This window comes from Nematostella vectensis, chromosome 11 (assembly GCF_932526225.1).
Source record: "Nematostella vectensis chromosome 11, jaNemVect1.1, whole genome shotgun sequence".
Lineage (NCBI taxonomy): Eukaryota > Metazoa > Cnidaria > Anthozoa > Actiniaria > Edwardsiidae > Nematostella > Nematostella vectensis.
The window spans coordinates 5,434,562-5,455,319 of record NC_064044.1 but is presented as its reverse complement, the minus strand read 5'-3'; the positions used below and the strand labels follow the sequence as shown (position 1 = coordinate 5,455,319).

General features: G+C 38.1%; 4 protein-coding genes and 1 long non-coding RNA gene across 5 annotated transcripts in view; all 5 read right to left on the bottom strand.

Moving 5' to 3' along the window:
* Nucleotides 1–481, bottom strand: part of LOC125573774 (vegetative cell wall protein gp1-like) — a 33,036-nt gene extending 32,555 nt beyond the window's left edge. Inside the window, exons 1-2 of the mRNA XM_048734541.1 lie at nt 382–481; nt 61–188 (exon numbers count right to left, since the gene is read on the bottom strand). Of these exons, the coding sequence (XP_048590498.1) occupies nt 61–188; nt 382–481 (228 nt within the window). The remainder of the gene's footprint in view (nt 1–60; nt 189–381) is intronic.
* A 460-nt stretch (nt 482–941) lies between these two features.
* Nucleotides 942–2,264, bottom strand: LOC5498958 (arf-GAP with SH3 domain, ANK repeat and PH domain-containing protein 1). The gene is made up of 4 exons (XM_032367091.2): nt 2,255–2,264; nt 2,015–2,102; nt 1,597–1,689; nt 942–1,037 (listed from the first exon to the last, which is right to left on the bottom strand). Coding segments are annotated over exons 1-4 (279 nt in total). The 5' UTR covers nt 2,257–2,264.
* Nucleotides 2,265–2,827: 563 nt separating this feature from the next.
* On the bottom strand, nt 2,828–4,996 carry LOC125573861. Its single transcript, XR_007314233.1, has 3 exons — nt 4,537–4,996; nt 3,379–3,873; nt 2,828–3,065 (listed from the first exon to the last, which is right to left on the bottom strand). It is a non-coding gene; the product is annotated as an uncharacterized LOC125573861 (long non-coding RNA).
* A 9,207-nt stretch (nt 4,997–14,203) lies between these two features.
* LOC125573854 (uncharacterized skeletal organic matrix protein 7-like) lies at nt 14,204–16,994 on the bottom strand. Its single transcript, XM_048734671.1, has 4 exons — nt 16,616–16,994; nt 16,113–16,242; nt 14,964–15,388; nt 14,204–14,546 (listed from the first exon to the last, which is right to left on the bottom strand). The coding sequence occupies exons 1-4, from the start codon at nt 16,885–16,887 to the stop codon at nt 14,267–14,269; spliced, it is 1,107 nt and encodes a 368-aa protein (XP_048590628.1). The 5' UTR covers nt 16,888–16,994; the 3' UTR covers nt 14,204–14,266.
* Nucleotides 16,980–19,401, bottom strand: LOC125573772 (uncharacterized skeletal organic matrix protein 7-like). The gene is made up of 4 exons (XM_048734540.1): nt 19,341–19,401; nt 18,554–18,815; nt 17,508–18,053; nt 16,980–17,172 (listed from the first exon to the last, which is right to left on the bottom strand). Exons 1-4 carry the CDS (start codon nt 19,399–19,401, stop codon nt 16,980–16,982), a joined length of 1,062 nt encoding a protein of 353 aa, XP_048590497.1.
* Between the last annotated feature and the right edge of the window lie 1,357 nt (nt 19,402–20,758).

The following is a 20,758-nucleotide window of genomic DNA, read 5'->3' as shown; positions in this document are numbered from 1 at the left end:
CATATTATCGACATTGCTTGGTCAATACTTTGTCGACCTTATTTATTCATTTATACTCACTTTTCGGAAATAGTTTTCTAAGGGCAATGGAAAAGTATAAGACCCGTAATCATAACTCACCAACTTAAGTGTGTCGCTGTGACCGCTTTCCTTTGCTAGCTGTACAGGTGTTTTACCGTTTGAGTTTTCTGTGAATTAATGAGCAGCTTTAGTAATAAATTCAAGCCAATACATACTTTCATAATCTTTTAAAGTAGTGCGTGATGGCATATGAGTCGACGTGAAGGCGTAACGAAAAAGTGAAAAATGATGTACTATTGACGCAATATGCATGATGAAACTCTTTGCGTAACGTAGCGACGACACTTATAATTGACTCACCGATGTGTATACTCTCGGCGGCGCCTGAGCGGAGCAAGACTTTAGCAACCTCTGTTTTCCCGGCCTGCCCTGCGAAGTGTAATGGGATTATCCCTTCCATATTCACAACATTTGCGTCATTCCTGCGTTACGAGATACAGACAAGAGACGTTAATTTTCAGTTCCTCAATCCTCAAGGAAGATAATTCTATAAGAGAAACACCCTTCGTCTAAGTCCAGGAATTAACACTTATTAATGTTTCAAGCGACAGTGATTTTGTGTGGTAAAACGACGCTTTAACCCAAGGGAAATGGCGCGAGAACGAGGCGGTGGAGGCAGGAGGGGGCGGGAGAGTAGAGAGTTAAAGAAAAAGACGTCTTCTCTGTCCTTTCTTTTCTCTCCCGCCACCTACCCCCTCCCCCTCCGCCGGCCTTGTTTCGCCTCGTTCTCGCGCCTGTGACCTCGAAGCACTGGGTCTCCGAGGATGGAAAAATCTGCCCTCGAATTCTCAAGTCCCTTCGTGCTGGAGGTATGGACTCTTTCTAGAATCCCACATTCAATGTAATTTAGAACCAAAAGGCTAATCGTACCCGTTCTGCGCTAGAAAGTCGACGATGTGTAGAGAAGTAAGGTCTTCTTGTTCAACTGCCTCGTGAAGTGCAGTGTTCCATTTCGTCTAAAAAAGTGTAAAAATAAAAGTAAAGGTAAAGAAGTGAGGTGGGGGGGCGTTAAATAAAGAGGGGGGCGTTCTTTAGATAGGGAACATTTTTTAGATCATACCACATAACAATGCGTGATAGGCACAACGGGAAGACTTTACCCTTCCCACGATCCTTTTCGAACTATTTATCATTCCCATGATGCATAGTGCATAGCTTTGATGAGGAATCTCCTTTTCAAAAAAGTCACCCATATAAAGAAAACGTTGTTTTTTGGGGGGTCTGGTACCGGGGAATTTTAGTTTCTTTTCAAATACTTTCTCCGTTGACTAAAGATGGTCACAGTAACCGTTTTTCTCTTCTGTTTACAAGTCATAAAGTTTACAAAGCACCTGCGGTACGGCAACCTTAAAATCATGCAGTTTTTCCAAATAAGGCATATATTAGTTTCCTTATATGGAAGTGACGGCGTTTGTCAAAAACGACAATTTTTGGCTAAATTGTCTTGATATGATGATCAAAGCAATGCACACAGTATAAAATGCGTGATATAGTTGCGTGACAGGGTTGCGTTACCGATCCTGGTAGCGTCGCACTCAGGTCCACTCCCTCGCCGAACCCTTGCAACACGGCCAGAATATCACGTGACTTGACCGCCTGGTGCAGCTCCTGGGAGAAGAAAATCGGAAATAGTGAAATGCATCGCATTTATAAAGTACAAATTCATGGATTAAATAAATAAATAAATAAATAAATAAACAAACAAACAAACAAACAAACAAATAAATAAATAAATCCTGCGACGAGTTAGATGGCAGTGCATATATAGTAGTTTAGGGTATTAGAAATGTCATGTATTCGAAAAATAGTAAAAATCTTTTTTCTTGATAAAATTATTTTAATAGCTAGTGTCTCTTAAGGGCTTCAGTGGATTTTTTAAACGGCAAAATAGTCGAGGGCAAATGGTTCGGTGCAGCCGTATATATACACAGACCTGCAACACCTTCTCGGGGCTTTCTCCCGATTTCTGTGCGTACTGGTGTTTGATGTACTTGGCGTGAATAAACTCTTTCTTCTCGTCCCTGAAAAGAGATGCCAAATAAGCAGTCAAAAACAAGATAGAAAAGCATAGGGCATATTTCTTTAGGAATTGTAATAGTCCGGTTTTAAGCCAACGAGTCTTCTTCTCTGCCTCTTTGCTGTGATCAGATTTCGAAACTGCCAACTTTCTTACATTTTACTGCTTGCCGCGGGCTCGGTTTTCTTCGGTATCTCCTCTAATGGCGGGTTATTATGATGACAGAATAATATTGAAGATCGAGCATGGTTTTACATAGTTTTAGGGTATTGCTTTGGATATATGAAAACCATTTATCAAAGTAGACATGACGGAAAAACATGATGTGACGCTTCAAATAAGCCAATTTCACATCGAATAAGGCGAAGAATTCTCTGAGTACTTAGTAACTTATAAGCAAACAAAATATCAAGTGCGACTTTTTTTAAATTGATGCGACTTCTTGTAAAGTGTCATTGAAATTTGAGTTTTCGTCCCAGAACTGATACACAGGGCAATGATAATCAAGGAAAAATTATCTTAAAAAGCCAAAATCTGGTTATGCGCACTTTGGCCTCACATTATTTGTTTTCAAAATCAGTCCGTAATACAAGGAACCTATAGCCACTGAAGAAATTGTGTCTTCTCTCTCTATCTGGAATTGCGCGTTTTCCAGGTTTTTCAGTCATGTCATCAAAGTGTATTATCCAAATAGTCAAGAAAGAGTATAAATCCACACAACAATCAGTTCCCAAAAAGGGCTTTACTTGTCTCTACTTCCTCATGTCTAACTCTAAATGGTTAAACATTAAACAAACAATAGTTGGACAAAAATAAGAATAAAAACTCAGTCACGAGCAGTTCAGCGGTGCCTATATTGTCGAGCGTGATGGCTGGACTCTAGAAACGTGGACACCCATCCCGCGATGAACTCCTGAGCACTCGATACACGTCAAGACGCCGAGGTTCGTCGACAACCATGTGGGATCTGTACAAAACAAACATGATATTTACGAAAGACATAGCGTGGGAAAACAAAAAAAAAAAAAAAAAAACAAAGAAAAAAATAAAGTAAGAAATAAAGAAAGATATCAAGAAATAAAGAAAAAAATAAATACAGTATAACCCATGTATAACAGACGACTACTACGCAGACTCTTTCCAAAGTCCCAATTTTCAATTCTTCGTGCAAATTTCATGAATGAAAATTTCATGAACGGAAATAAAAGATTTTGCGCTTATCTCATTTGTTTTGTCCAGCCTGGAATAAAACTAAATGCAAAAAAAAAATTCATTCTCACCTTTAGAGGTACAGTCTGCGCATGTATCATTGCCAGGTAACCGCTGAACTTGTTTTACTATACTATACTAAGGCGCAGCTGAAAAAGGATAAATATTAGCAAATGGCGTATTGACTCCACAGAAATTCCATTCACCCGTAGCCAACCTGTAGGCTTTTACAGTTTTTTTCGGCCGAAAACACGGAGTTCAAATATCACGACCGCCATCTTGAATTATGCGTTGTGAAGGGGCAAAAACCAACAAAGCCTAGGCTAATACGACCGTTGAGAGGTGGTCTGTCTCTAATAAGCAAAGATACACAATGCACTGAATTTTATTCAGCTCAGCAAATTTCTATTTTTTTTTTGTTAAGACAAAAACGGGAGGTCATTAGGCCCGATTTAGCTTACAATCCGAGAGTCTAGAAAGTCGGAAACAGCAATACCATTTTTTAAACTCAAACTGACAGACGTACCTCTTTTAATGTTATGTACAACAGAGCTATCATCGCCCGGCTGAAATAACAAACATATGGAACTAAGTATTTAAACAATACAGGAACTTTCTTTAGTGGATCACCACCACCCCACCCCTTGATTTAGTCAAACTTGCAGGTCAATTTGGAAACCCAAGCGGCTTTTAAATCCAGCACTTTTCGCTACTGATGGGCTTTGACTTATAGCTTTCTAGTAGGTCAACCAATCAGATTGCAGCATTGATGATAGCCTACTAGTAGGTCAACCAATCAGATTGCAACATTGATGATAGCCTACTAGTAGGTCAACCAATCAGATTGCAGCATTGATGATAGCCTACTAGCAGGTCAACCAATCAGAATGCAGCATAGATGATAGCCTACTAGCAGGTCAACCAATCAGATTGCAGCATTGATGATAGCCTACTAGCAGGTCAACCAATCAGATTGCAGCATTGATGATAGCCTACTAGTAGGTCAACCAATCAAAATGAAGCATTTATGATAGACCACTAGCTAGTGATTTGACCAAAGTAAAGATAGGGTGGATATCATCTTGCAAAGCTACTGTGTATAGACTGCTTCTCTTCTACTCCCCTCCCTTAAGAATTAACATGCAGTATGTAAGTGTTTCTTCAAAACAAAAATACAAACGCTATAACCGCCCGCCGATTTTTTTATCAAACTACGACATCGAAGGCACCTTAGACGGGATGAGCGAGCCCTCTCTCAGAAAAAAGCCAGATTTAGCCAAAGTGCACTTTGATTTCTACGAGTTACAGTGGCGATTCTCGGCAGCCTCAAATCTTCCTGTTTGATTTTAAAAAATCTATTAAAACAGGAGTGAGCTGTACTGCAGATATGTCCTAAATAACTCTAAGAAACTTAACATGCACAAAGAAAGCGCTTATGTCAGGTCGAGCAACGCTCCCATAGACGTGAAACATTAAAGAACGACAAATTCCACCACAAAGACATATAATATGTCACCTAAGGTTTTTGTCACCTCATGAACCACGTCTAGCGTATATCGTCCTCCGTAGATCCATTTCTGCGGCATATAACGCTCAAGCAAAGGTGTAATCTCAAAGACACTACGCACTTTATTTACTTCATCAGAAGTCTAATATATAGATTTAGGCGCTGCCTAAAAGCGGAGCCAGCATTGAACACCTTCTGTGTTGACTGATTGAGGTATTTTTGGGGGATCTAGGATCCTGCTCTTTACTGAGATTTATTTATTGTACCAACCAAATGGATCCAGGCCTTATTCAATAATTTAAATTATACAGTACATCAAAGTTAACAAACACAATTCCTGGTGTGAATATGGCTGTCAAAGTTGTCAAGAGTCTAATGGTCCCATCATAGAAGTTTATAAATATATTTTTTTTAATCAAAACAATACGAAAAGCTTTGCCCTTGTGCAGAATAGGTCATGGATGTAACAGCATTCCACAGAATTGAAATAATATATTTAGACTGTTTAGATGCCATACTGTAATTTTTATGTATTGATTTAGTGGCGATTCTCTCCTTCATTGGACCGAATATTCAGAATTCCAAACCAAACCCTTTCAGTGATCTATGTTTAGGGTAGAGAGGGAGGAAAGAATATCAATTGACTAAAAAATAGTCGACGGGGGAGGAGATATAAAGGGGATTGACTCAACTTGAAAGGTTTGTTGAAAAAAATATAATGTAATAAAAATAACTTGATCGAGCATTTCTTGACATTTCCCCTTTCCCATTATCTTAACCCTTTCATCACCACAGGCCTCTAAAGAGGCCATGTCTATGCTATCCAAGCTTTGTGAACAGAATTATATTATTAAAAAAGAACAAGGTTGTTGCTAGTGTTATAAAGTTTAAGTATCTTGCCCTAAAAAACCCTTCCCTTAATAAAAGTTTCATTAATGTACATTTGTAAAGCTACATTCTGACAAGCTTTGTCCTTGCGAAGAACAAGTAATGGATGAAACAGGATTTCAAAGATAGAATATAGTGTCAGACACAATTTTAATAAGATGCAATACTGAAGTTTTAATGAACCATTTTAAGTGGTGATTTTCCATCCCCATGGGAATTAATATCTACAAATATACATCCAGTAATGCATTATATTTTGGTGTTTTTTTAGAAACCCTGGATCCACCCATTCCAATGAAATAAATCTAAACCTTTAAAATAAATGTAATGGAAAAAGAAAGGAAATCCTAAAAAGAAGATATAAGTGAAAGTACTAAATGAAAATTTCTAATTTAAAAATCAAATCTGTTTATTAATTTATTTTTGGTGTAAAGGGGAAATAGCAAAGAGCATCAATTGCATAAAAATAGTCAACAGGGAGAAGGAAAGGAAGAAATATGACTCTTCTTTAAATGTTTGAAAAGAAAATATGATAACAATAATGTGATAATTATATTCAGTACTTTCCTAAAATATCCCCTTTCCCATTATCTTTAGGTTGAAAGAAAACTGTTTTCGTTACAGATTTATTATTTAAAAAGCAAAATTATGTTTTTAGTTCTATATAATATAAGTATCTTGTTCTAAAAAAAACCTATTGAGTGTGTACTCCTGAATCACATAGTCTAGTCATTTGAGCCCCCTCCCTTATGGTCCTGGGGAAGTCAGGGGTTAATGTGGGGTTTGAGATTACTTTTTAACCAGAATATATCAAGAGGGGTGGTGGTATTGACTGTTTTTGACTCTTAACTTGGAAACAGGCTTTTATAAAAGTATAATCCCCCACCCTTTCCTGGGACCATGTGTGTGGGGGTATCAAATGACTAGTGAATAAGAACTCCCTACTGTCTTTCAGACATGTCTTTCAAGACATGGTTTTCAATTCTCATGTCTTCCAGTCTTTAGCATTCATCTTGGCCCTCAGGTAGTCCCTGGTTCATAAAAGAGTAACATTTCTTTCAAAACAATCTTTTCATCAAGACATTTATAATCTGACTAATTTCCACAAATATTTGAAAAAATAATAATAAACACATGAGATGTAAGATGCAGACAATAACAATACATATTGGCAACAGGGGTTGAATTTTGTTTTGTTTTTATCCTCGGTAAGGAAAATTTCTCTTGTAAGTTGAAAAAGTTGCTGTATCTTCTAAGGATATGTATCTTCTTAGGACTAAGGGCACAGGATATAAAGACAAGAACGGTCTTCTTTACCAGTATATGACAAATGCAACACGATATTGGTTAGCCTTTATGAAATATTTCAACAGAATTAACAATAAAAATAGAACAAAGAATGTCAAAACAAAAGGTGTTATGCTCATTCTCAAAGCAAACAAAAAGGACAACAAAAATCCCAATAACAGTCATATCCTCAATAGACAAAAGAAATCGTCGTCTGAAACTCACCTTGCATTTTGTCGCTTTCTTGTGGTTTTGTTCGCATTTTAATGTGGACTATTACTTACTTAAATTTACTAGCAAAAACCAGACATATCCTTACATAAATCTTGGCATGAATGAATGTTAGTAGATCTCCTCTAGTTGACTTTATCCTTAAGTCACAAAATTTGAGGCAAAAAGAAATAATCAACGCATGACAAGAACTTTTCCCTTGCTCTGTGCTTGTATTTAGCCGCCATGAGTGAGGCCTGGGAGTCGCGCGGCTGACTGACTGACTGGCTGACTGGCTGGCTGGCTGACTGGCTGGCTGGCTGGCTGGCTGGCTGGCTGGCGAGTGAAACCACAGGGTACCCGCGCAATGACCACAAAACCAAGTCGCATAGTTATACCATATTTCTATACCTATGGAGCTCCGCGCTGGCTCCGCTTTAAAATGGCTAAAGATGTCCATAGCTTACTGAAACTTTTCAGAACACGCATTCTCTCCTCTTGCCACCCTCTCAGTTATAAAAAGGGTTTGTGTCTAGAGAGATGGCCTACGCCCGTTGAGGACAAATCCCTCACTTGCCACGTTCTAAGCCGAGATCCGCAACTCATTCTAGATACGGTTACGCGATTTCACAACATACATAACGGCGAGTGTTGAATTCACGGACAGGCAAAATGCGTTTAAAAGGCAAACATGGCATCTAATAAACGAATCTAAACGTTTTGTCATGAGGTTCCACCCGGCTAAACAGAATCTTCTAAAGATTCTTATAAAAAACTGGCACCTTATCACGGATCTCAGCCTCATACGGCTAAAATCTTTAATGAACCTAAAGTCTCTTATAGAAAGGAGAAACCGCTTATAGACTTTTAATATATATATATTATATATATATATATAATAAATAAATATAAATATAAATATATATAAATATATAATCGACCTGCCCTAGGCTTACCATTGGTAAATTTTTTGGATGTTTCACTTACTCTTAGGGATGGGTTTATCTCTACAGATCTGTATAGTAAGCCTACTGATAAGCAACAATATCTTTTTCATACGCCCTGTCATCCGTCTGCTTGTAAGAAAGGCATTCCTTTTGGGCAGGCACTACGTATTCGTAGGATATGTTTGGAAGACTCTTCTTTCGAAAAGAGGGTATTAGAGTTACAAGGTTATTTAGTTGATAGGGGTTATGACAGCAGGTTTGTGGGGAGGGAAGTTGACCGGGTTAGACGTATTCCTAGGGACGACGCATTGAAAGACAGGCGTAAAGGTAAGAATGATCGTATACCTTTTGTAGTCATTTTTCATCCAGCTTTAACTAATTCACCTGGGATTCTTCGTAATTTACAGCCAGTTCTAGAATCTTCTAGTAGATGTAGGGATGATATTGGTAGGGTACCTATGGTGGTTTATAGGAAACCTAGGAGTTTAAAGATATGTTGGTGCACTCCTCTCTTAAAGAGGATAGTACTCAGGTTAGAGGTTGTGGTAAGTGTGGCGGTAAAAGGTGTAGGGTGTATTCTAGAAAATGCGCGTTTTTGTCAGTTATAATGCTTTTGCGTCTCGTGCCACTATTCTGATGTAAATAAGCTTGTTACGATTCACCTTCTTCAGTCTGCCCTGAAGAAGTCTTATTAAAGACGAAAATTTGGCAGAGTCGATTTCCAGTTTTTTGGTGTATTGTATTCATTGTTCTGGTACGAGATCGCGACAGTTTGGGCTTTTTGATTCTATATATATATATATATATATATACTCTGTGACAGAGTACTTTTCCGCCATGTTCTAAGCCTCGTTGCGGCGTCTAGCTTTTTACCAGCTCCCAGGCCAGACAAGTAGTATATCTGATATAGTGGGGTTTCCTTTTTTGCACATGCATTTTAATTTGTCTCTCTTTTTCTTATGATTTCTTATGATTATACTTTAAAGTATTTACTACATAAGATACCACAGATTTTAGTTAATCAGAATCAATTAATTATAGAGTCGTGTGTTTTGACGTGATTTCGATTTTTTTTACTTTTGAATTCAACCCTTTACCGCAAAAACACCTTTTTGACAAGAAAAACAGCATTGTCAGCGGTATGCATTTGGTAAACATGTATGACGTCATCATAAAGTCATATTAGTTACCTAGGTAACATCTCTATATATATATATATATATATATATATATATATATATATATATATATATATATATATATATATATATGTTTATAATTCAAGAAGGTTTAAAAGCTATTTACCCTTACTAAGCCGTTTTTCCTTTTCATTTTGAGAATTTATCTGATCGAATGTAAAGAGCTTGCACCAGATAATACAATTTTTTGTATTTTTAATAATTGTATCTGCATCTATGATAATGCTATGGTAGTATTTTTTATAACAATAAAACTAGTTTTAACCTTTGAGCGTTCGTTGTGTTATGCGTGCTAGATGCCCCTTTTGTTTTTTTCGGGGTCCGGTGTCCATCAAATCGCGCGCTCTGATTGGCTCTCTTGAGTTCCGGTATCCTACGATCCGGAACCCGCGATACCGGACCGCTCACCTTCAAAGCTCTAAATAATGAGTTGATTTGTAAAATGACCATCGAAAACTCTTATTTCACACTAAAACGGCATTTTATTTGCCATTTTATCTAGAATCATTGACTTTACGGAAAATCGGTTTCAAATTTCCTGTGTTTTGACAATTTCCCGCCATAATGATTTTGCCGCGCTCGAGACAATTTCAAGTTTGCTATCAAAATTTTATTTGGGATAGGAACATTTTATTTGGGATAGAAAAATCATCAAATCTTCTCTTCATACGAAGAAAAATGACAAGCCAGTGTAGGAATTTACCTGCAAAACCAGCTTAACTTATTTACATTCAAGAGAAGTTCTTTAGTGAATATATCTTATCGTCTGTCTGTGGAGGATTAGCGAAAGAAGACATTTCTGCGATCAATTCGAGTGGAGAAAGACGTAATATATAGATTTAGGCACTGCCTAAAAGCGGAGCCAGCATGACTTTTTTCAGCATAAACTTGTGTAGAACCCCCTTCCTTGCACTTTCATTATGCACCATGTTCCACCACCCACAAAAACGACACCATATGTAAAACATATAAAGATTGCATGTTCTATAAATACTGCAATTATCATTAAAAGGTGTCCTCCCAATCCTCCTTGGGAATACCTAGAACAAATATGTTTTTTTGTTCTAGGTAAAAAAAGTATTTATTGACATTACTAAGGATATAATTAACTAAACTATACTTGATAGACAACTGATACAGCAATATTAGCAAAATTAATTTGTGCTTTGAATAACAGGGAAGGCTTTCAGGTGTGAAGGGAGGTCATATTTATTTTAAAATGAGGATCAATTAAAGTTCCTCACAAAAAACTGGGTGCTATTTTATTCTCTTCAAAATTAAAAACAATAAACAAATACATATCAAATTCCTATACATTAATAAGTATATCAGCAAATCACACTATCATAGTGAATTTGAGGCGAAAGTACTCATTCACTGCCTGTACTGTTCAAATTCCTTTTACTTCTTTAAATTACTTTACTTAACTTGCAAAGGTAGGGCTTTATCATTTTCTTTCTCTTGTGTAAGTTTTAAAGTAAGCAATTCAAATATTGGAAAATATCTTTATTAACCTTCCCTCTTGTGCTTTAGAATGTAACTTTGCTAAGGGTGGATTAAAAGCACTCCAACATATTTGAAAAAATATAAGAACCTAAAATGAACCTGTTAACCTAAAATTATCAAATTAGAATTTGAAATAGGTTAAAATAGGAAAATTTATTTCTAAATAGTTTTAAATATGATCTCAAGGGATCATATAGGAGACCTGTTTTTGTTTTTTATGATTAATTACTACCTCAATTACTTTACCATGAGTCATTGTAATAGCAAGAGACTATTTATGAACCTAAATAGCCTAACTGTCACTAACCACACATTATACAAGAACCTGTCAGGCTAACATGAAAAAAAATTTTTTTTTTTTACTTTTATAACTCATTTTTTTTAGAACAATTTTTCCATTAAAATATTGTCTTACTTTTTGTTACTATATATATGTTTATTTTTGGTGACCTACATTAAATACCAATGCCTTATAGGTACATCCTGCCCTGGGTCATGCCTCTTAGCCAGCAGCTTGTGTCTCAGCTTGATTTCAGAATCTCTGGCTGAGATTAACCTGAAGAAGTTTGGAGAAAAGCATTTAAGAAAATAAAAACTGGTAATTTCCTTACGATACAAATATTATACCACAAAAACCTAATTCAAAAAAACCTAAAACTAAAAATAGGATACAAATATTATACCACAAAAACCTAATTCATAAAACCTAAAACTAAAAATAGTCCCAACTAGAATTTTCTAAAATGATACCCATTACAGAAAATTATCATATGAACTTTGCTGTCTCATAAGCTCTATGATCTGATGAGCCAGAGGTTGAAAGAGCTTTTATAGGAGAAGCTGCAGAGGGAAAAAAACTAATGCTTTTGAGAAATTGCTCCTCTACAAAAAAGCTGTCTTGTCGAGTCTTGCCTTTTTTATGAAACCTGAATTTTACTTTTGGACCACATTAAATTGTGACATGAGTAAAAAAAAAAGTTTTTTTTAAGGTTTGTAAGAAAACATTGAGGTACCCAGGGTTATTGAAAACATTGTAGGTGGTATAAAAACAAGGCATATTTTTTTAGGTAATAACAGATCCTCAAGGTCCTAATATGTATGTGCACCTTTTTTTTTTAAATCAAAACGGAATTCAAGAATGGTCGATTCAAATTTCAAGTGTTTATCGAATATATGTTGTTTTTCACAAATTACTAATACTCAGGGTTTTCGGAGACCAGCTCTCAATTTCTTTAAGGTTTTATGAAACCAGTTCTCTATTTCTTTCTCCAAAGTAATTCATTTAAGCCTTGCTAATCTTTGTTAGAATTTGACCAATCATTCATTGAAATGAATTAAAAATCACTTTTGGTTTTATTTCTAGTACATATGTCATAGCTGTCAACCCAACTTGGACAGAAATCTTGTAAAATCGGATGAAACACAGCTAATATGTGAAAAAAAAAAACAAGACAGGCAATGCGGATGAATACAGAGAATGTATGGACATTCTCACAAAAACTGGTTTATGATGAGGTCCAAAATCTTGTGACAGAGTTGACAGCTCTGGTAACTTATATTCAATTCATTCATGAATAGTAGCTTTCTGGCAGCCCAAAAGGGGGGGGGGGGGTAAACCCCCTAAACCCTCCCCTAGATCCGCTTTTGCTTGATGTATTAAAGGAGGATCAGGGGTCAAAAATAGATACTCTTAAAACTACCCTGTCATAAATAGGGACGGTCTGAGATTTTCCCAAACATTTTTTTTATCGCAACACATCCGTTTTTTTTAGTTTCTCTATGATGACTTTAGTGCCTCAAAGCCAAAAAAAAAAAATAAAAAAAAAAAAATAACAGCTTGAATTTAAACATAAAAGCTGGAATTGATATATAACAAGCGTCATGGTTTCTGGAGGAAATAAGAAGGCTTTTCCATCCATTTAAAAATTCATAATTAATAACTTGGTAATTTTTTTAGATTTTGCTTTTCGTTGCGGGGAAAACCCTCTTCCTCCAATTAAAAACCTAATTTCTTCAAATCAACGATACATATCTACTTCAACTCGCCCGTATACTGATTCTAAATAAGTGGCGTGTTTCGGGGATACAAACTCTACTTATAGGCATGGTCATTTTTTATCGTTTTCACAAAACATGTCTGATAGTCTTACTCGTTCTTAATTTTATTGAAATTTGAAGCAGAAATTAGATTTTTACTTCAAAAATTGCTGTTTCCATGGATACAGTTATGACAAAAACTGGGCGTGGCAGGACATAAACTTTTACAATAAGCACAGCGTATGACATGCATTTCGATCGTATAATATTTAAAAGAGGCGCGCGGCTAGGTTTCAGTGTTCTGAGTATATAAGAATAGAAAACTCAAAGTACTACAAACACAATTACACGAGTGATCAATAGATTGTCATCATGAACATAACTTGATTCTACGTTTTAAAATGCATCATTATTAAATTAATGTTTTACTGCTATCTGATCCTCGACATGTTCTTAGCATGTTTCTAAAATATGGTGAAATCTTTGGGCTTTCATATAAACAAGGTTCTTAATAAAACAATAGAATTTAAGCTAAATAAGCCACAAAGCGACCAGCCGTGAAAGTTGCACTTATCATGGTTGACTGGGTGCAAATTCGCAAAACGCATAAAATATATCAAATATAGAATACTTTGAACTCACTAGGTCGACAATTTTTTTAGTCGTTCTCTGTCGTGAGGAGTACAGCCATTTCTGTGTTTATTTTGGCTTGAATTAACCCTTAAAAATCATGTGACGTGTAAGTGCTGTTATAATATTATTTGTTTTGGGATCCCTGTGGCCCCTTACCACCAACCAAATTATGAAGTAAAGAACATTTATTACAGTGCAATTTGCATATAATAAGCCCAATCATAGCATCAGTATATTTTGGCTGTGTTAATTTATGGGTTAATAAAATATTGATCGATACTGAATTATTTTAGTTTATTCAACTTTATCTTTTGCTAAACGACTTAAAGATCTGTCTTTATTTGTTATTATTATTTTTATGTCAACGTTCACCTTTGTGTAGGAAAACGTTTACGCCATTTTAAGCCTTTTGTTAGTCAAGAGTCGTTAAAAATTACCATCAAGGAAATGATAAAGATGATGGTAATCAAGAAATAAATTCGCAAAATTGCATGTTCAATGCTCCTGGAAGACCGTTTATTCTTTATATGGATGAGCGCACTTACATCCCTTTTTTTGAGTGGAGGGAGGAGGAATTCACCTTCCTCGGAGTTACTGGGGGGGAGGGGGAAGGGGGAAGGGGGGAGGGGGAAGGGGGAAGGGGGAAGAGGTGTTGCATGGATAAGAAAAACAGCGTTCGGGATTGGTTTCTTTTGTTTAATATTTGTACTAAAGGCTAGGGCCAAGTACCATTACAACTGCATGCCTAGTTTTTCACGACATTAAAATTCTTGAATTCAATAACGTTGTCATAACCATTGGCAACGACCACGCCACCACTTGCGAGAGCGGAAAAGTGACCGGAAATGGTGCGCACGAGAACTCCGTCTCTATAGACACGAGCCTGACTTCCGGCCACGACAACTTTGATGTTGAACCAGGTTCCTGTGGCTGGAGGGCCGTTAGAGCATGGGAACGTTGACGTAGTGTGGACGACATTGGTCTGGACATATCCGGGTTGTACGCAGCCGTTGACCCAGTGGGGCCTGGAACACACAATGAAGACACACAAGTTAGTATGATTCAAGACTGCGACTATCTAGGATGATTTCTTTCTTGAACCAAGGGATACAAAGATCTACCGCAAAAGTTACTGGCTGGCATAAATGGCTCCACGCCGCTATTTTAGGATCCCGCTCAATGTCGGTTCACACAAAGCATCCATTTCCATCGGCTAATTCAAGCAAGTAATCAAGATATTTTAAATCAAATATCTAAAGCATATCATACTTTATTCCTAGATTGTTATTTTGAAGTTTCCATGCGAATAAATCACTGTATTTTCAATAAAAAAACAATAACAAAGGAGTGAGTTTTGTTATAACATTAGCCATAAAAATTTCAGTGACAGGAGTTGAAAATAAGAATTGTAACCACTTTTTGAACCGGTAAATAGGCCTTACCTGAAGTAAATGAAGTCGAAATTGTTCAGGTCTTTTGCGTTGAACATTATTCCAAGATGTCCAACTCCAGAAGACTGGCTACTAGACCTTCCGCGAACGTTGTAGAAATCAGCAGAGATTGTATAACCTGAGCCTGCAATTACCTCGTCGTACAGCGCACGGCAGAACCCGCTCCCAGGCCATGCGCCGTTTGTACCATGAAGTGTATAACCGCTGCCTTTCTGAGCTGCACTAATGCACTGAGTGGTAAGGAACGGTATTGGCTGGTTGAGTGGGCGGAGTCTGAAGTCTCTGTAGTAGATGACGTTCTGGTAACCATTGGCGACAATGACACCACCTTTTGGTGTGGGAGTGAAGCGCGTAGGGACTGAGCTGAGATATACATTATCTCTGTAGATTTTTACCGATGCTCCTTCAACACTGACCTGAAACAAATTATATCAAGGCTTTAGCGATACGTGAAAGCAATTCCATTCCCCATTTAAAGGCTTCACACCTGATAAAATTTTGCGCTTAGTGTGAAAGCATTTTCATCGGCGTAGCCAGGATTTTTAACAGGAGTGGGCCCAAAAGGCCTTTTCAAGGCATTGTCTCTTGTGTTTTAGATAATGTTTCATACATTAACTGTATTTTTGGCTGCTAGAAGCAGGCCCGTACCCAGGATTTTTCTTTGGGGGGATGCGAAATCCAAAAACAAAAATGGACCTAGTTTTTTCCTTCCGGGGGGAGGGGGGAGGACACAAAAAGCAATTTTAAATACCTTTGCAGTATATCCACAGAATGTTTATTGTCGGATTTGGCTACGAGACTGATCAAGCCTATGCTTTAAGTGTTGTCTACAGATAGCACGTCTATTGATAACCCAAAGTAGACCTTCGGCTGTTGTGTGGGGAGGGGAGGGGAGGGGAGGGGATAGGGATGGAATGCGTTCGCACCCCTTGCACCCCCCCTGGGTTCGGGCCTGAGAAGGGGGGCCCGGGCCCCCTTTGCCCTGCCTACGCCCCTGATTTAAGCCCCAAATGACTTTCAAGAATGTTATCCTACCCTTATCAGCAGCGGTTTCTAAGGAAAGTATTAGGGGATCCGACCACATATTTCCTAAATATCACAATGTAGTGGCATAGTTGCATGACACACAAGTGTACTTACCTTTGCAGTAAACCAAGTCTGTCCTTTTGGTGGTCCATTAACACACGGGCGGTTAACTGCGAGATTGTCAAACACAGGAACCCCATTCTTCACATATCCGGTCTGGTAGCAACCGGCCACCCAATGGGGTCTGAGATAAGAGAGTACACGTGAGCATCACGTGTAAAAGGGTAACAAGCACGTGGGGAGGAAAGTGGTTATTGCGTTTGACATAAGTGTTGTCAGAGGGGCTCATTCGACTATATCAACAATGTGATGCATCCATAACCATTTTGTGAGCTCTAATCAAAAGGTGTAACAAGGCAAAGGCATTGTAGGTGTAAAAGCCCGAGTGCGAAGTGAGACAGAGTTTTTTATTCACGATCTTGCTATAGAACGAGGCAACTGCCAGCGCGCTTCATACTGGCTATGGTTATTCTATCATGTGATAATCACGTAATTGTTTTGTATTGGGCATGTGATGCGCACGTAAAAATGGAGTAAAACAAATTTGTTGCACTCACCTGAAATACACAAATTCAAAGTTGTCGATGTCTTTGGCGTTATACATAAGACCCAAGTGCCCAGAGTTAACGCCTTTCCAGCCAACCACGTTATACAAGTCAACAGACACACTGTACTCTTTAGTATGAAGACTTTTTGGCATGAGCACTCTGCAGAACCCGCTAGCAGGCCACGTGCCATGCGCAGCATCCAGCTCATAGTACCCAGGCCCTCGTAACGTGGCTCGACAAGACCGTGAAGGGAATGGGAGCCCATCCGACAGCTTCTTCATTTTATACTCTTTGAAGTATATGACATTTTTGTAACCATTGGCAACGATGACACCGCCTTGTAGTTTGGCGGGAAAATGGGTTGTGATAGTCGCTACCAGGATCTCGCTACCAGGATCTCTCCGAGGAAGAATTTGCCGCGTGTTCCGATGACGTCAACATGCGCGCTGAACCATTTTCCGCCTGATGGGGGGCCACCAGAGCATGGCCCTGAGGAAGCACCACTAAGATTAGGGACCCCGTTGACGACATATCCTGTTTGATAGCAGTCCCCAGCAGAGTGTGGCCTGAAGATGAGTAGATGATTGTTATAGTCAGAATTTAAAAAGGAGACAAGTGTTGACATAAGATAATATTTTTTGGAGTTCGCTAAAATCATTGTTTCCTTTTTTTTACCAAAAACTGTGTACGTCGAGAATTCCCATTCACGTAACATTGCAGGCGACCATTTTGAAATAAATTTAACTCATCAAGTCTGTGAGTGTAAACTGAAAGTAAAAATTATGCACATGAAATGTCCAATAATTTGCTTGACATAAAAAATGTTTTGTTGAAATGCTGCTATCATGCGAGATATTTTAAATATCTTTATCAATAAAAGCGCATCGCCGTCTCGACTTACCTAAAATAGACGAAATCGAAATTGTTAATGTCCTTTGCATTGAACATCAGTCCAAGATGTCCAAAATTAACACCGTCACGCCCGATCAGATTCAAGAACTTCGCCGACACCCGATAAGAGGAACCAGGTAAAGCAGGTTTAAGTAATGTTCTGCAAAACCCGCTTCGCGGCCAGGAGCCATGGTCCGCGTCCAGCAAGTAATATCCAGGAAGAGTGTGTGTCGCCATACAAGACCTCGCCGGGAAGGGGTAGGATTTTGAGATGCCTTTTATCTCGAAGTTTTTAAAGTAGATAACATTTTTGTAACCGTTCGCGACGATGACGCCTGCGCGTCCATATGGTCGGTAATGGGTAGAAACTTCTCGGATTAGTTTGTTGTCCAGGAATATGCGAGCTTTGATACCCTGGACGAGAACCTTTGCCTGGAACCATGATCCACCCCTCGGAGGTCCGCTTGGGCAAGCACTGGATACTGAGTCCGCGGGGAATGTTGGGATTCCGTTGATGACGTAACCAGTTTGGAAGCAGCCCCCAGAGGAGTGAGGACTGGAACGATTAAAAAATCGAAAAGTATCGATTATTTAAGCTGGCACTGAGCTATCATTCTTTAATATTTTGTTGCTCTTTTGACAAAATAATTTCCCTTTATCACCAGCACAATAATTATCAAAGATATTATAATAACGAAACATGCAATCATATTTAAAAATACAATCAAAGTAAACAGTTTGCAATATCAATAATCTGCACATAAATCTAATTAGAAAAACGTTGTCAGTGCAACCGGCGAATGGCAAATGGCAGTTCCACGACTGAAAAAACTCTAGCTATACAAGAGCTATAAATCCATTGCCTTTAATTGATTAATGTATGATTAATCGATGTTCTCCTGCAATCGGTTGAAGTATAATATAAGAAATATATGATATAATACTATATAAGCCATAGTACTTAGAGAAGTTGTGTAACTGCCATTCCCATCGCCATTTCCCGTTTGCACTAATCATTCCCATTTTTTTTAAATAGGTATATAAAGATGCACTTACCGAAAGTACACGAAATCGAAGTTGTTCGCATCCAGCGCATTGTAAGCCAATCCAAGATGACCAAAATTCACCCCGCCCCTGCCCCTCACGTTATACAGCGACACCGAAGCCTCGTAGGAATAATGTGCGCCGACAGGGAGGGTCTGGCTACGAATTGCACGACAGAAGCCGCTGGCTGGCCATGAGCCGTGGTCTGCATTTTGTTCGTATTGGTTATTCGCTAAGTTGAAGGAATTGCAGGATAGCACATCGTACTTTGCACCTGCCAAAGAATGAAATAGAAAATACCTCGTTAGAATCCAAAGAATGACATACTCACAAAAATTACATGGCTCACTTGTAACAATGTAACAGTCCTGTTGTATACTTGTTATCCTTTTTTACTAAAAGCAGCCTGCTAGCCCGCTCTTATTTCGGGTTATTCGGAAAGGGTTTTTTTTAGAATATGTGGCCGTCCACGGGAAAACATACACTTAGGCTTTCGAACTCGTGGGCACGGGATTTTTTTCCGTTAACACGGATTTTTTTCCCGTTGCCACGGAATATTTTTCTGTGGCCGCGCGTGAAGGCCAATGTACACTGGGGCAAGGGTGCGAGAAAAACGTATCATTTCTTCGCGATCCAAATAAAAGGAATTCTCAATATTCGAAAACAGAGCATTTCCAAATAAGTCCGAATGAGAGCCGACTAGCATATACGATGTCTTAAGACCTCACGTTATAAAGCTATGCGAGAAAGATTAAAACTATCCAGGAGAAACTTAAGAAATGTAAAGACTGTACACTACCTTCAGCAGACTGCACGCCCGCCGCACAAGACAGGGCAAGCAAGCCCAGCACCAACTGCATCTTTGTACGCGAAGCTTTCTTAAAAGACGTTTTGTTTCACTATTGTCGATATGGAGACTGCAGATGGAGTAAGCCAAAGCCTTGTAGATACGATTCGTGAAGTCGACACTGGGCTTTTTATACACTCCGGTATTGAATAGCGGAACTATTCGCGCTGCATACATTACGGTCAGCGCTTTTAAGATCTACAACCATGAATAAATTAACACAGTGTGAAGCTGAGGTGGCGGGGTGGGGTAAGGTGGCATTACAACTACCCTCCCTCCCACCCTGGTACAATTCGCACTGCGACCATTGCTTGGAGACCATTGTTGAACCGCCAAATTTATTCCCAATCTTATGCGATGACACAATGGATGCAGTGTCGGATAGTTTACAACTTCTCAAATAGCACTCGTGAGAATTGTGTAACGTATTCGACCTTCGTATAAAGGAGTAATTACGCAACTGCTTTGTCTCCTAATATCTTTGTTCAACAAAAGAGTTCTTTTGTCTCTATTCTTCTCGTTCTTTGTGTCGAGTTGTGAATATTGTTCATTTGCCAATACAATTGCAGCTTGTCGTACATGAACATTTCTTTTACTCAGCAAAGCCAGCTCTCCCTCCCCAAGACCGAACGAATGTGTTAAAAAAATTCATTATCTAAAAACATTCATTCTTGAATCAAATCAAATAGAAGCATCAGAGACGGACAAATCGCCTGTGATTACTCACTTACAAAGGCCCGCCCATTTATTCGAGTGTGGTATTTATGTTTATCTCGAAATGTCAAGTTTATACAAAGGACGAAAAGCACGTATGCGCAAATCCTGACCTCTTACTAACACTTGTTGACAGGTAAGAGGTGAGTCTTGCTGTAAAGCGCTATTCTCGACTTCCTTTCTACGAACTGGTACCACTTCACATTTTATTAGAAATCAAACGTGGTATATAAATACAATGCAGAAAATATTCTTAACTTAAAAATTATAATACCTAAAATATTACTTAAGTGCAAGTGCAATTACACAATTCAAAAATATCAATAATCTTATGAAATACAACTTCAAAATCACACGCCCGATACGAAAACCCGGATAAAACTCTATAGGCAAAAAACCGGGAACGTATTCCTCGATCGCATGTGTTGATTACATAGCCTCGATAATTAAGTCATTAATATAATATACCATGAAGTTTGGTTACACAGTGGTACTAGCGTCCAACATGCGAGATGAAATAATTATCATATCTCTATCGCATATATACGATATGTAGTGCTAAAGTAGTTACGTAATCTTACAAAATAAAAAATAGTTGTTATATTTAAACAAAAGATCACGTAATGTGATAACACATACTCAGAACCGTAACGAAA